Genomic DNA, 15,968 nt, shown 5'->3' with positions numbered 1-15,968 from the left:
TAAAATCGATTTATCAGTCACCAATGTGTCAGTAAGATGTCCGTATAAAATGTGATGTTTACAAGGGTTATAAGGTCACATTCACCACCATCTCGCAGGTCATTCTCAGGACCTTCGGTTGACGTGTGACGGTTGCTGGAGAGTTTTGGGACCCTCTGGAGTAAAAGACAGTGAAATGCCAGTCTCAGCCAGGGGCCCTTCTTAAAGCTCAGTGTCTGTTTGTCCCATGGAGTAGGGCCATAATAGGATTTGTTCCTTGAGCCCCCTCTCCAACTCCTGGGATAAGACTGCGCTCCCCTGCTGATATCTCTTTTGCCAGGGGTTACTTTCTGCCAGGCATCAGGATTGTAGGAAACTACAAGTCTGTGTCAGTGCCTCCTCTCCTCCATCCTCCTTTAATTGTTTTGGTCTTATTGTCCATGAGGGGGGCTACGTGGTGTTAGTATGTGTGTGAGAGAAAGAAAAAGTTGGTTGTCCCGGTCGGAGGCCACTGGCCGTAGGAATGCAGGCGCTTGGTGAGAGCACCGCTTATTAGATACCTCACGGTTTTGTGTAAAGAGCTTTATTGCTGTTGCAGACAGAGGAAATCCAGGGGTGAGAGGATTATCTGCCCGCTTAGTCCAACTTTTCTAATATCACACCATTCTTTGACAACCCCTTATCTATAGGCGTGTCAGTGTCACTCTTTTACTCTCTTCCCCTTTCTCTTTCTATTCTTTATTTCAGGTCACAGACTCACTTTTTCCCCTTCCCCTCCTCTTCCGGCAAAGCCAGCATTATCACATCTCTCTTCCACGCTGTGAAAGAATGGGAGAAAAGGGGAAAAAGAGAAATTCCCAAGAGAATGAGGTGGCAACCATTCTCCCAACTAAAACAAGATGAAGAGAAACAAACGCCACCCAAACAGCTGATTACACAGCTATGACGGGAGGCTATCCACACTAAGTCCGCAGTATACACGGACAACTAGTAGATCATGCTTTTCAATGACAATTGAAAAGTGGTTTCTTGGGTGAATTTGATGCTATTGTTAGGTAGGGTTGCCAAAAACTAGATATTTTCCTCTGGGTTTCCGGTGGGTTGTCTAAAGTTAACTGGTCATTCTTAAGGAAGCAAAAATATGTTGACTGATCATGTTAACGGAACGGATAGGATTTAATTCTTTCAAAAACAGGTGGATGCAGCTCAATTGAAAGCAGTCTTGATAAACTAGTAAACTTCACTAATTGGCTAGTTGGTTTTTAGACAACTAGTCAGTCATCCTAAGACAGTTTTAGGTTTGTAGGTTCATGTGGAGATGGATGTAAGAGCCTGTTTTAATGCATCAAAGTTTAAAAATAAGGTAATCGCACCTTTATTTCTCAGACTTAACATCTTGCAATGTGACTTTTTATATCTCACAATTTGACTTAATATTTAGAAATCTCACAATTTGAGTTTGCGTCCTAAGTTGAATTTGATTCGAACAATTTGACTCTCTCTCAGTTTGAGTTTGTTGCGGAATTAGAATTTAAATATCAAAATGTGACTTTATATTTGAAATATTTTTATTTTAAGATCTCCAAATATGACTTTTCCTCATGTCTTTCTAACAATGTGACTTTATAACTCACAATTTGACTTTATACATCACAAAATGACTGCCTCCAAATTTGACTTTTTTTCCCTCAGTGTTACTTTATAACTTTTAATGACTTTTTCATTTTAAACTTTTTCTCACAATTAAAGTCACATTGTGACACATACAGATTTCCTTTCTTTTTTTTTTTGAGGCAGAAACCACCATCCATAAATGGAGCACTGGTAGAGTCGGCCGTGTATGTTGAATACTCAGGTAGTGGGCATTAAGTTAAGGAGTGATGTGGGTTGATGCCTGCCTTGCTTTCTCTGTGTCTCCATCTGTCTATCTCTCTCTCTCTTACACTCTTTGCATTGCTCCGCCACAGTTTACGCCATAGCAGGAGCACATCTGAAAGTCTTTATGGAGAGGAAATGGTAATTGCAAGCAGCATTCAACCTTCTGAGTGGCCTGATCTCACTGGCTCACTCTTCCAACCTCTTTGACTGTCTGTGTTGTTCTCTCACTCTCATTCTCTCCTCTCTTTGTATTTAAAATCCCTTGAACATTTCCTAAACGGCTAGATAGGCTCATCATCTCTTTGCGAGTCAGCAACATCAATGCCCTTTTTCCACCAAAAAAGTCTTGTTTGCGTCAGCCCGTTTTTTCCACCAGTTGTTGTTAGGCATAAGATTAGCATCCACAACCCGATTGGACGTGCTCCAGCTCTGGTTTAAGATTTCATGTGTTGTGATAAATTGTTATGTGTTTGCGAGCACGTACATTGCGAGGCTTGATGTGTGGACCTCGCACGGAATGAGACCGAAAGCTTGCCTAACGGTAGCTAAAAAAGCTGTGCGGACTCGAGGCGGTAACGAGCCTTTCAACCCCGTCCACAGCTTTTGGATTCATTTGGCTCATTTTTGTGTCTTGCGGCTTTGTCGTAATAGTCCTGCAGTTCTTTTTGAAATTGTTTTGTTTTTTTGGTGGGAGCAATGGGGTAATGTGCAGGCCCATGTTGTATACTTATAAGGGAGAGAGCGTCTGAGACATGATACTGTAAATTTAGTGTGAGGTCAATGGCTCAGCAGTGATCTCATGTGGAAACGGCTTTTGAGAATGACAGCCTCGAGATGTCAGTGAAGAACCCAGAAACAGACTGTCATTCATTTTTGAATCTAGGGCAGAAATGCCACCTCTGTTGCAAAGCTCCATTTGTCATTTGACCATGTGGGTGTTTATACACACAGTTCCATTAACTCATAAAAGCTGATGAAAGAGAAACCTCAAACTGTCCAGTCCCAGATTGTCAACGAGTCTGAGCATCACTTTGCATAATCAGCCACAAAGCTACTGGGAGATGTTTTAAGTGTGTATGTGTGATCTTCATAGTTTTTCTTTTTCTTTTTTCCCCTCCCTCTCATGTTGTTTCACTCCCGCAGTTATGCAAAAGCAGCTTTTTGTCTTGAAGAACTGATGATGACGAACCCACACAATCACCTGTACTGTGAACAATACGCAGAGGTACAATTTATTTCTTCCTGCCTAAAACAAATGTTCTTTTCAGTTTAATTAAGGTGATTTAAAAAATAAAATAAAATTTTAAGCATTATTTTAGGAAGAATGATGTTTAATTGTTAATCAACAATGCCATCTGAAGCAAATACATTTTAAATGGTTGATAATAATGTGGGCCTTCAGAAAATAAGTGACAAACATAGAATGTCAAATAAAAACATATAAACATACAAAAGAATTATGTAAGATTATACACAAACTATTAACTTTAGTTTGTATACTTTTGTGTGTGTATGATTTTATATTGTGTGTATGATGTTTGCATATGTTTTTTTTATTTTTTAAATCGTTTATTTTTAAAATGTCAGAAAGAAGAGGTTTATGGGTTTAAAAAGGTGTGTGTGTGTGTGTGTATATATATATATATATATATATATATATATATATATATATATATATATATATATATATATATATATTCATATCTTGGTCATATCCTTTAAAATCGTCTGTTAATAAAAAAAATTAGTTATTTTCTTTGTTCTTTCAAAAAAAATGTGGTCATATCAATGTGTGTTGCCTCCACCCACTGTAAAATCTCATTGGTCCAACATTCCTATCTGCATAGCATCATTAAACATTCAGTATAATCAGTTTGGTTTGATTTTGTCGCTTTGCAATAGACACAAATCTTTGGCCAACTCCCTTCAACTTTGTACTCTCTGACTTGCTGCATCCATCATGTTGTATGCTTGTATAGGATAATTCCTGTTTATTTAGATCATGTTCTGTTTATTTAGCTCTCGTGTCAACTTTAAGGGTGCCAATAACACAACATCACCTTTCTGTTTCCTCTTCCATCTCCCCCAGGTAAAGTACACCCAGGGAGGTCTGGAAAACCTCGAGCTGGCCAGGAAGTATTTTGCGCAGGCACTGAAGCTTAACAACAGAAACATGAGGGCCTTGTTCGGCCTTTACATGGTAAGAGACGCCTTCTCTATTGCTTTTGTTTTTAAACGTGAATGGTTGAAGAGGCTGTGATTGGTTCACACAGGGGCAGTTGGTGTTTTCAGTCCTTGTGTTGGAAAATATTTGACTTTTTGCTGTAATGTAACCCCACTAGCCCTTTGTAGGGCATTTCTATGTTTATTCCAGAGATAAACAAACCTTTGACAATAAAATAATGGTAAGAAATGGCAACCCCTCCGTCACACGTGGCTCTGCTGGAAAGGTTCAGGCAATATGTGTGCTGAATAAGCCTTTCATCTGTATTTATTTAAACAGGAAGTTGTCCATTAACACCAATGCATCATTTGTAAGTGACTCCTGACATATGAACACAAACAGCCAGCCAGGGGCAGAAGGCCGACAGAGGGTGCATAGGGAGCCACACACAGGACCACTGTTCAAACATACACACACACACACATACACGCCTCAGTAGTTCAAACGCAGAACTATGACAGTCATCAGCGCTCTTTGATGTGCGATTTGCACGTGTGTCAAGTCTGGCAATAGAAGGATGTCGGTCAGTACAACAAAACCAAGCGCCTGTTTCCCGGTCATATGTAGAGAAAAGAGCACTACCCAGCAAAAACATCAGATAAAACATGAGATATTGTGACCGATCTTGTCAACTGATGAAAATTTTAACAAAGATAAAGATGACGAACCCAAAGATGTGCATTTGTGATGTCAACTATTTTAAAACTACTATCACAAAATAATTTTCCTCAAATTATTCAAAGTGAATTAAATTTAAGTTGAACAGGTTTTCGCAACAAGTACAGTTTTCACATGTTTTTATTGTTAACTAAATTATTGAATAAAGCTAAAATATAAATATGAGAGGAAAAATTGTAATTAAAAATGTTGCTTTGGTACCTACCTGAATGTTTATGCTGCTAAATAAAATTGCTAAAACTTAAATAAATTAAATATAAATATATATTTTTTGAACATCCCATAATAATAATGACAAGAGGACATAAAAAGATAACTAAAACGTAAACTAAAATTAAAATAAACTAAAAAGTGAAAAAAGCTAATTCAAAGTATTCATATATATTATGATAGTATATAAATAATACTCCAATAAAGCTGGGTGATACATATTTAAATATATAAAATGTTTGAATATTTGCTTTAATTTGTGACTTTCTTGTCTGCTAAAATGTTGTTTTCATTGACCTAAATTTGGAGTAAACAAAATATTGACTAAATTTAAAGGATATTTTTTTATCATAAGTCACAATGACTAAAACAAAAATGAAAAATTAACACAGATTGTGGCTCGAGTGACCAAACATTTTCCTTAACAGGGCCTATTTGCCACATCTCACCAACCTTACACACCCCAAAATCCAGAAGCCGAGGGATTTTCTGCCAGAAACAGAGATGAGTTTGATTGGTGTGCAGTTAAAGTTTCAGCACATCCATGAGGAAGGGCTTTCATGCTAGCCGACAGAGTCCTGCAAGCTCTGTTGAGCGGGTCTAATAGCAATAACGAGCTAAAGATGGAGGATTTGTGGTTGTGGAACGGAGATCTTGTTGCGGCTGGAGAGCATGATTCACGTTGCGCTATGCCGTTCACACGCCGCCTCCCTGACACTCCCAGTCCTGTCAGCACCGCCTTTCCTATCTCTGATGCGAGACACATCAGGCTGCGTTAACAGCGTCTAGAAGTTTTTTTTTTTTTTTTTTTTACTACTCAACCAGGCTCAAAACCCTCACATTTTCCACCCTTTAAAAAATACCCTCCATTGCCATCAGGGTTTAGCCACCCTTCCATTATGTGGGCTTTAAGTGGGAGCCGATGGATTTTGATCTCATGGGTCTTTATTGACGCTTTCCAGGAATGGTGATACTCTAATCTTTATGTGTTTCCCCCAACACTGTGGTCCATCTCACCCTTATTTGTTGTCTTTTTCTCGTCGTCTTTTCCCGCAGTCGGCGAGTCACATTGCTGCCAGCCCAAAAGTAAGCGCAAAGGTGAAGAAGGACAATGTGAAATACGCTGCATGGGCCACCTCTCAGATTAGCAGAGCCTATCAGGTAAGAGGAATGCATGAGTTACTGGGTGGTATAACCTAAATCTCTCCCCAAAAAATTATACATACATACCTATACACATATATACACACACACACAGTACAGGTCAAAAGTTTGGAAACATTACTATTTTTTATGTTTTTGAAAAGTTTCTTCTGCTCATCAAGGATCATTCAGGATCATTACTCCAGTCTATCACATGATCCTTTAGAAATCATTCTAATATGATGATTCATTATCAAAGTTGGAAACAGTTCTGCTGCATAATATTTTTTCATAACCTGTGATACTTTTTTAGGATACTTTCCTAAAAAATAAAATAAATTAAAAAAGCACATTTTTTAAAAATAGAAATATTTTGTAACAACAATATACACTACTGGTCAGTAATTTGGGGTCAGTAATTATTTTATATATTTTTTATTTTATTTTTAAATAAATCCTTTTATTCAGCAAGGATGTGTTAAATTTATAAAAAGTGATAGTAAAGAAGATTTATATTATTAGAAAATATTTTTTTTATTTTGAATAAATGCAGTTCTTTTTAACCTTTTATTCATCAAATATATTAGGCAGCAGAACTGTTTCCAACACTCATAATAAATCAGAATATTATAATGATTTCTAAAGGATCATGTGATAGACTGGATGACACATAATGTGACACTGAGGACTGGAGTACTGATCCTGAAAATTCAGCTTTGCATCACAGGAATAAATAATTTGTTAAAGTATATTCAAATAGAAAAATATAATTTTAAGTTGTAATAATATTTCACAATATTACAGGTTTTTTTCTGTATTTTTTATCAAATAAACGCAGCTTTGATAAGCATTAGAGATTTCTTTCAAAAATACAAAAAAAGTAATGTTTCCAAACTTTTGACCTGTACTGTATATATGTATATGTATATGTATATGTATATGTGTATGTGTATGTGTATGTATATGTATATGCATGTATGTATGAAGAGTTCAGATGCAAAAAGTCCATCTGACATTTTTCTTTTAAATTATTTTTTTTAATTATTTTTTTAGGCTCCTATGTTTAGGTTTAGAAATGCCACTTTAATGGCAATGAAAATGGTATCTAACAAATCTGATTGCCTTTTTTTGCAAAAACCTCTAAGTCCACCTGTTTGGACAAGACTTAGTAAACAGTTGCAAAATCACTACTGCCACGTCCGTAACATATTCAGGTCCAAGTGCTCACAGGGGACCCAGGTTCGACTTTGACCCGCAGTCATTTCCCGATTCCACCCTATTTCTCTCCAGTCACTCTTCACTGTCCTTTCTGAATAAAGGTAAAAGGCTCTAAAATATAGGGAAAAAATTAATAAAAAATCACACAATATGACCATAATGACACAAAATGACTGCAAACTTTATTGGATAACAACAACAAATAGAAGACTTTATACAATAACTACACCATATACACTACGCTCAAAATAAATAAAAATATAGAATATATATTTAAAATATAATAATCTATATATGCAATATTAAAAAAATATATAAAATTATGTATCAAAAATTAAAATACCTAAAAAGTGTAGGCCGAATGTTAAGTTGTGCATTCAGTAAACATTAAACTGATATGTCAAATCTAAACAATCCATTGTCATAAAATGTACATTTCTAGTATAAACTTCTTCTAAACTTCTAAACATCTTGTTTAGTTAAAAAAATCTCTTCTGGATAATCAGGATAAAAACTTGCAGCTCGACAATTGAAAGCCGGCTCATATGCACGTCGTCATTCATCTTGAAATCATATGATTCGATTAGCTTGTTCTGATTGGTTCTGTGAACTGAGAGGGTTTTCCTGGCAAAAGTAAGTGGCGTTCAAAGGTTTCTGCCAACTGACCGGTATTTCTGAATGGACTGAGGCTGGGATTTAGCGGGTTTGAAGCGAAAGTATTTGATGAATGTATACTATGTGCGGAGAGCATTCGCTCAATATCATCATCTCATTTTTGATAAAGTTGCCGTTTAGGGGCTATATACAGACCCTTTCCAAAAAATTAGAATATCATGGAAAAGATTATTTATTTCCATAATTCCATTCAAAACGTTAAACTTCCATAGATTATAGATTCAGGGCCCACAACTTAAACGATTTCAAGTATTTAGTTGTTTATTTGTACATAATTTGGGCTTCCAGCTCATAAAACCCACGAAAACAGGATTTCAAAAAATTTGAATATTACATGAAATCACACAGTAATACCATGGTCATTGAACCAGGTTTTGGTTATTTTGGCAGTGTGGGCAGGTGCAAATCCTGCTGGAAAATGAAGTCAGCATCTCCATAAAGCTTGTCTGCTGAAGGAAGCATGAAGTGCTCTGAAAATGTCCTGGTAGACGGCTGCGTTGAGTGGACAGCACAGTGGACCAACACCAGCCGATGACATGGCTCCCCAAACCAACACAGACTGTGGAAACTTCACACTGGACTTCAAGCATCTTGGATTGTGTGCCTCTCCATTCTTCCTCCAGACTCTGGGACCTTGGTTTCCAAATGAGATGCAAAATTTGCTCTCATCAGAAAAGAGGACTTTGGTCCGCTGTGCTTTATTAAATCCAGAGTCAACGCAGCCGTCTACCAGGACGTTTTCAGAGCACTTCATGCTTCCTTCATTTTCCAGCAGGATTTGCACCCGCCCACACTGCCAAAATAACCAAAACCTGGTTCAATGACCATGGTATTACTGTATAATTACTGTGTGATATCATGTAATATTCAATTTTTTTGAAATCCTGTTTTCGTGGGTTTTATGAGCTGGAAGCCCAAATTATGTACAAATAAACAACTAAATACTTGAAATCGTTTAAGTTGTGGGCCCTGAATCTATAATCTATGGAAGTTTAACGTTTTGAATGGAATTATGGAAATAAATAAACTTCTCCATGATATTCAAATTTTTTGGAAAGGGTCTATGTGTGTATATGTACGGTATATGGATAGATGGATGGATAGATACCATATTAGAATGATTTATGAAGGATCAATGTGACTGAAGACTCGAGGAATGGCTGCTGAAAATTCAGCTTTACCATCACAGGAATAAATTATATATTTTAATTATCTATTAAAAAAGAAAACGGTATTTCATAGTATTTTTATGTGTTTTTGATTTTATAAATGCAACATTTATGAGCTTCAAAAACATAAAAAAAATACTACCAACCCCAAACTTTTGAACGGTATTATATTTATCAAAAAAATGTGTGTGTGATGTTTGAATCTGAACACTTATTACAGTTTTCTGCTTGTCATTGGATCTTTTAAATCTTGCCGCAGATGTATAGCAGAATCTCTACCTAGTCATACCGCCCAGCCCGAGTTACTGGCAGTGGCGTTTGGCTGCCCGGGTTCGTTCTTTTTTTCTCTTGCAGAGCACAATCTGATATACAGACAGGAGTGCACATCCCCAGACAGTGAGCGTATGCCATGCCTTCACGCTGGGTCTGTGCTGAACACGCGTGCCTGGGCAGAGCGCAGCTAATGTGTTGACTTAAGCCCACAGGGCCTGGCATTGTGTTACGCAGCTGTTTTCTATGTCTGCATGTTAAAGCGCCACTATCCCTATGAAGCATAACAGCTGGTGCCAAACACAGGCCTCGGGAGTTAGCAAGGGGAAAATATGCAGCGTGCACACCACGGCTGCAAAGGGAGGCAATAATGATAGCAGAAGAGAGGAAAAAGTGAAGTGCAGCGCGCATGGTATCACTAAAGCGGTTTATGCTGTTGCCATGGTACACAATGTAAATATTATAGATTTATTTGAAATCTTAACTGCCATCAGGGTTGATATACATCGCTTATATAAGGATTGACAGCTAAAAGTGTAATAAAGGGGTCCTTAGTCAGCAAGTGGGGCCATCAGGGGCCGCACACACACACAAGCGTAGCCTTGGAGTGTTTCCTGTGCGGTTGGAGGACTCTTGTCACACTTTCTAGATGGAGCTCCCTTTGACATGTTGGTTGGCGTCTCAGTGCCAAAGAGGGGTTCTTCAGATGTACGCCACAAGACCAAATTCTGATCAGAATGAACTGGATCTTGCTGTTGAAGAGAGAGTTCACCCAAAAATGAAAACTTGGCATCGCTTACTCACCCTCATGTCTTTCCAAACCTGTATAACTTACTTCAGTAGAACACAAAAGAAGATATTTTAAAGAACTGCTTTTGTCCATGCACTGAAAGTCAGTGGGGACCTGATTTTCATTGTATGAATAAAAAAATACATTTTTCATTTGTATTCTAGAGAGGAAAGAAAGTCAAAGACTCATTTGTGGGTCAATTATACATGCTAAAGGGACCTATAAAATGTGCATTGTTGCCTTTTTACATTTCTTTTACAGAATTAAATATTTAAGGACTGTTATCCACTTTCAAAAGTAACACGTCGACCTTGTGGTCTCCAACCCTGAGGGTGTATTAAAAACTTGGCTGGTTTTCTGTTGGAATTTCCAGACCACCCAATAAATGGATATTAATGTTCCTTTCATTCCTTCTGTCTTTTTTTACACAATCATCTTCTGTATCTTTCTCCTCTATTGACTGATCCGTATGCCTCAGGAGAGACTTTACTCACAAGAACGTCATTGGTTATGATGGCAGTCATTCTGACATTGTGTCCTAACCATAGCGTCAGCAGCATCATGCGTCAAGACTTTGTGACGGTGCTTGGTTCCTATTTTTGTCACGTTGCGCCTGGTAGTCCCTCCCACAGTGAAATCTCATAGGCCAGAAATCATGCTCCATGTAGTTTCATTTTAAACATAATAAAATATGTTCGGACTGATTTGCCTGATTGATATGCAACATTTCAAAAAGTCTCACCATCTCCATGCATACAATGCAATTAAATTGGGTCCAGTTTAGTTTTGGACCTCATTGACTTTCATTGTATGGGAAAAAAAAAATCTTTCTTCCAAATATTCTTTTTTATTCCACATAATTAAATCAAACAGGTTTGGAACAAAATGAGGGTTAGACACAATGATGACAGAATTTTCATTTGGTGTTGTACAATGTTTTGTCAAAACAACAAAGATATCTGCTGTTGACACTTGGTTCTTGGGAGGTATTACATATGATACGTAGAGATTTTTTTTTTTTTTTTTTTTTACACAAGATGAGTCAGAGACTTTGATGTTGTTAATGTTGAGAGAACTTGAAATACTGTGTGAGAATCATCTGTGTCCATCTCTAATGACATAGATATGGTGAAGTGGCTTTGAATATGCAGGTAAGAATTAACCTAAGGCTATTCAGAATAAGCAATTTATCCTTGACCTCGTTCACTATACCTGAAAGCACCTTAGTTGTATTGAGAGGTCAACATAACCTGTTGTACTCCTTGCTTTGAAGAACTTCTGAGGTCTTTCAAAGAGAAGTTGAGTCACCCTTTAGCAGAGTAGCTTTGATTGATGAGGTCTTCTGGAGGTTAACGGTGCCTCCAACCTCTGGTGGTTAGCATACCTTCATTTGATGGTAGAGGCAAGTCACTCTCTGGCCACGGTTGATGTCCTCGGACAACTGTTCGAATTGAATTTGTTAGGACATTCTCTTCTCAACTCTCTCCTTTTTCCTCTTAGTGCTTTCTGTCTTTGACTTAAAAGCATAAATACATTAACTTTATCCTTCTCTCTCTCAATATAGAGCTAATAATTCACCGCTGATATCACTCAGCCACAGCGGCTGTCAAGTCCTGAGTCAGTCCACGTTTCATAATAGTCATACAGACGGATGACTCACCTCGCTGATGGATTAGGGTGCAACACAGGGCTTCTGATGCGTAATGCCAGAGCCCTCACTCACAGCAGATTGAGCGATATGACAGGGTCAGTCCATTATCTAACACTCAGAAACAAAAGGCACACGCATATCGCTTAATTTCATAAGTGAGCAATTACCTGGTCGCGTGTCAGCCACGATCAATGCAAACATTGGCACTGAGTCAGCATGTGTACATGTCTAATTGCTTTGAAATGCATGATATGCATGGGCTGCTGAACATCGAGTAGTCCTCTGTGCCATTTGTAGATGCCCTTGACTTTTGCACTCGTCTAAAACGTGATGGAATCCATCGTTCAGGAGAAACCACACAGCTCACTTGCACAATAATGTGGGGTTTTTGAGAGAATGCTGGGAACGGCAGCCTGGCATTTAGACCACAAATCAGCTCTATTAATCTAGCGATGTTTCCCAGACATTTGTCTCTCTGTATGTGTACATGTCCGGCGGGACCCATGAATTACTTGCAATGACACAGATATGCACTGCCAAGCCCAGAAACGGCACTGCCATGCTCTCTCGGCCATGCTTTGTGTTTTTTTTTTTTCTGTTTACCCAATGAGTTCAGTGGGATTGCTGGCTCCTTCTTTCTACAAACGCACCCACAGGCCATTACGATGCAGATGTTTCCTCCAAGGAGGTCTAGAATACCTGGAGAAAGCTGTCTGTTAGCATTCCCATTTATCTCAATGGCAGTTGTTCAGCTGGCGCAATTTGAAATCTGACATCTTTGTGAGAACCACCTAAGCTAATCATCTGGGCCCATTTCTTTCTCTTTAGGAAAATATCAAATTAAATCTTTTAAATGTATAAAAAAATTAAAAAATTGTATATTCATTAAAGTAAACTTTATTCAGACAAAAAAAAATAAAAAAATATATATATATATTTCAGATTCAATTGATCAAAAGTAAAAGTAAAGACATGTATAATGGTACAAAATATTTTTATTTCAAATAAATTGTTCATCACAGAATCCTAAAAAAATTATATCATGGTTTCCACAAAAATATTAGGCAGTGCAACTGTTATATGTATGTATACTTTTAAGTTATTTCCTGTGTGGTGCCCCATTTCGTAGTCAGTTTGTAGTTTTCTTGTTGATTGTTCCCAGGTGTATCTTGTTTGCTAATTATCCCCTGTGTATTTAGACCCTAAAGTTTCTTTTAATAAGTTAGTTCTTATCCATTTATGGATGTATCGTCTGTGTCGTCAGTTCTATTCCTTGGATTTCTGTTCCTTTATCTTCTGCCCTTTATCTTGATTTATTAAACGCACTGCATTTAGATCCAGCTAAGTTCACCTGACATTACATCAACATTGATAATAATAAGAAATGTTTCTTGAGCATCAAATAAGCAGATCAGGAGGATTTCTGATGGATCGTGTGAAACTTAAGACTGGAGTAATGAGTAATGACGGCTGTAAATTCAGCTTTGCCATCACAGGAATAAATTAAGTTTTTATATCTGATTAATCTCATTTGTATACGGTTTGATTTTGATGAGCAAAGCACTTCAGTTTACCGGTGTCACTGTTCATCTTCAGCTTTTTTGGTGTAGTTCCAGCATGTACCAGCCAGGGTTAATGGGACTTTGCTAACCTGACAAACCTTGACTTCTTAAACACCTATCTCTGCTGGAGATGCAGTGGTGATCGGGATACGTTGCAGACGTCAGATGAGACTAATGAGGAGAAACGGAGAGCACAGCCTTTAATGGACAGTGGATTGGTTTATTATGTCAATTGCTGGAGGAGAGGATAGAGAAGTGAGCTTTGGCCGATATGCTCAATTTGTCCAGTTTGAGCAAGGCAGAGGGACTCTTAGCAGATGAGTCACAGCGGATGTGGCAAGAGCGTGTGAGTAAGTATGCTTGGCCATGGGGTCTGTCGGCTAATGGGTCTTTGTGAGTGAGCGTGTAAGTTGGTGACTCATTAGGCTGTAGTATCCCTCCAATCCTTTTACTCTCATAGGGCAAACAAGGAGAGAGGAATAGAGACCCGCAGCGGCATCTCAATTACTCTACTAGTGCAGGCAGAGGCGTCATCACTATTCAAACAATTTTTGAGCCATCAAGTCAATTTTTAATGCAGCTAAAACTTGCATCTTTGAAAAAAAAAAGTTGTTAAGTTAAATTAAGATTTCAATTAAAATACTTGTAAAGTGAATACCTTTAAAGCCTTTTGCTAGTCAGTTGCTGCTGGTATTAGGGAGAGAAACATTTCTCATACTAGAAAGCATTTGATTGGGGAAAGGTATGCCGAGCAACATAAGTCTTAAATAAAGACATTAACCTTTATTTAAGTAATATAAACTATATATAATTACCATATGGTAATTATATATAGTTTATATTACTTAAATAAAGGTTAATGTCTCTGGGACCCCTCAAAAAATAGGTTCATCTCCTAGTTTAGGCAGACTTAAGAGCCTTAAGGTTCAAAGATGTGTAACAATGGTCTTCACTCACTCTTCACCCTCTTAGAAACAGTCTGAAGTGTTTTATGAATGCAGTTCCTGCAAGACATGGGAATCGTACACAAATACTTGTCTTTTAGCATCAGCATGTTATGGAGTCTGACGCTCCACAATGTTTGTGTTAAAACGTAATACGTCCAAAAACATTGTAAATGGAATGATGTCCTTTCATCAACCCCTCTCTTTCTGTTTCTCCTAGATGGCAGGCCGTGGGAAGAAGGAGAACAAATGCTCGGTGAAGGCGGTGGAAGAAATGTTGGAGTCCATGCAGATCACCATGTCTTAAACCTCAGCTCTGTCCCCCCTTCCCACAACCTCTGTCACCACAACACCATGGCAGCTCTCCCTGCTCACTGGAATACTCCACCACCACCCACAGACCAGACCACCCAACCCAACCACCTCTATATCAGTTCATCCATCTTTGTATTGTTTTGAGGTCTCCTGGTAGGCTTCAGACAACCCGAACCATTCCACGTTTCTTGATTCAACCGGCAGCACTCCTTTATTTATTATTAAGAGCTTATCATTGGGACGAGTGGTGGAATCAAATGCGTCTGCAACGGAAGTGAGCGTAAAAAGGAAAATCTGTGTAATGTTTCTAGTTCAGTCAGTTCTGATAATTTTAAGGGTTTGATTAGAGAGTAAACTGTGAGAAGATGGAAATGTGCTTACTGTATGTGCTAGAAACTGATGTCATGACTGACCCATTTCTTTCTTAGCAAAATAAAGGACTGCATTTTTTGACTAACCATTGCAATGTTTTGGTGGGTTTTTTATTGATCATTCATTATCTGTTTCATGCATTGACATTCAATGGTAATTTCTTCTGTCTCGCCGTTTTCTAGGAATGTTATGGCTAGTCGTTTTTTAATCGCCCAGCTGGAAGATCAACTAAGAATCTTGTCTCTTTTTTTTAGCAAAATAAAGGACTGCATTTTTTGACTAACCATAGCAATATTTTGGTGGGTCTTCATTGATCAAGTATCTGTTTCTAGCATTGATATCCAAAGGTCATTTCTTCTTCTCGCCTCGTTTAATAGGAATGTTTTGGCTGGTTGTTTTCAATTGCCAAGCTGGAGGATCAGCTAAGAATCTGTTTCTTTCTTAGAAAAATAAAGGACTGCATTTTTGAATAACCAAATCTTTGTTTTGGAAGATCTTAATTGGTCAATTACTTGTTTCGTACATTGATATCCCAGGATAATTTCTTCTGTCTTGCCCTGTTTTCTAGAAATGCTTTGGCTAGTCATTTTCAATCACCCAGCTGAAAGATCAGCTACTCACCGAGCTGCTATGTTAATGAGCGGTTAGAATCCCATTCAGACGACCCGTTGGACCACTGAATGATAATGGCAATAAAGAGGATAATAATCGCCATTACTATGGTCATATAATGTGCCCTCAGAAGACTTCAAGAACCGATAGAGCCCCAGCTTCACGCTACCCCACGGGCGGCTGCGGGGATCTGCTGAAATACTTAGGAGCAACAGAAATTCCCATTAAAAGAAGGCTGAGCAGCAGGCAGTCTCTCGCTCCCAACGATCCGACTGGGA

General features: G+C 38.1%; 1 protein-coding gene across 1 annotated transcript in view; it reads left to right on the top strand.

Annotated features, from left to right (window-relative positions):
- Positions 1-15,164, top strand: part of emc2 (ER membrane protein complex subunit 2) — a 31,701-nt gene extending 16,537 nt beyond the window's left edge. Inside the window, exons 8-11 of the mRNA XM_082149363.1 lie at positions 3,001-3,082; positions 3,947-4,057; positions 6,026-6,130; positions 14,612-15,164. Of these exons, the coding sequence (XP_082005489.1) occupies positions 3,001-3,082; positions 3,947-4,057; positions 6,026-6,130; positions 14,612-14,698 (385 nt within the window). The 3' untranslated portion in view covers positions 14,699-15,164. The remainder of the gene's footprint in view (positions 1-3,000; positions 3,083-3,946; positions 4,058-6,025; positions 6,131-14,611) is intronic.
- The last annotated feature ends 804 nt before the right edge of the window (positions 15,165-15,968 follow it).

This window comes from Leuciscus leuciscus (genome assembly GCF_965113295.1).
Source record: "Leuciscus leuciscus genome assembly, chromosome: 20".
In the NCBI taxonomy this organism is placed as follows: domain Eukaryota; kingdom Metazoa; phylum Chordata; class Actinopteri; order Cypriniformes; family Leuciscidae; genus Leuciscus; species Leuciscus leuciscus.
This window is presented reverse-complemented; position numbering and strand designations above follow the sequence as displayed.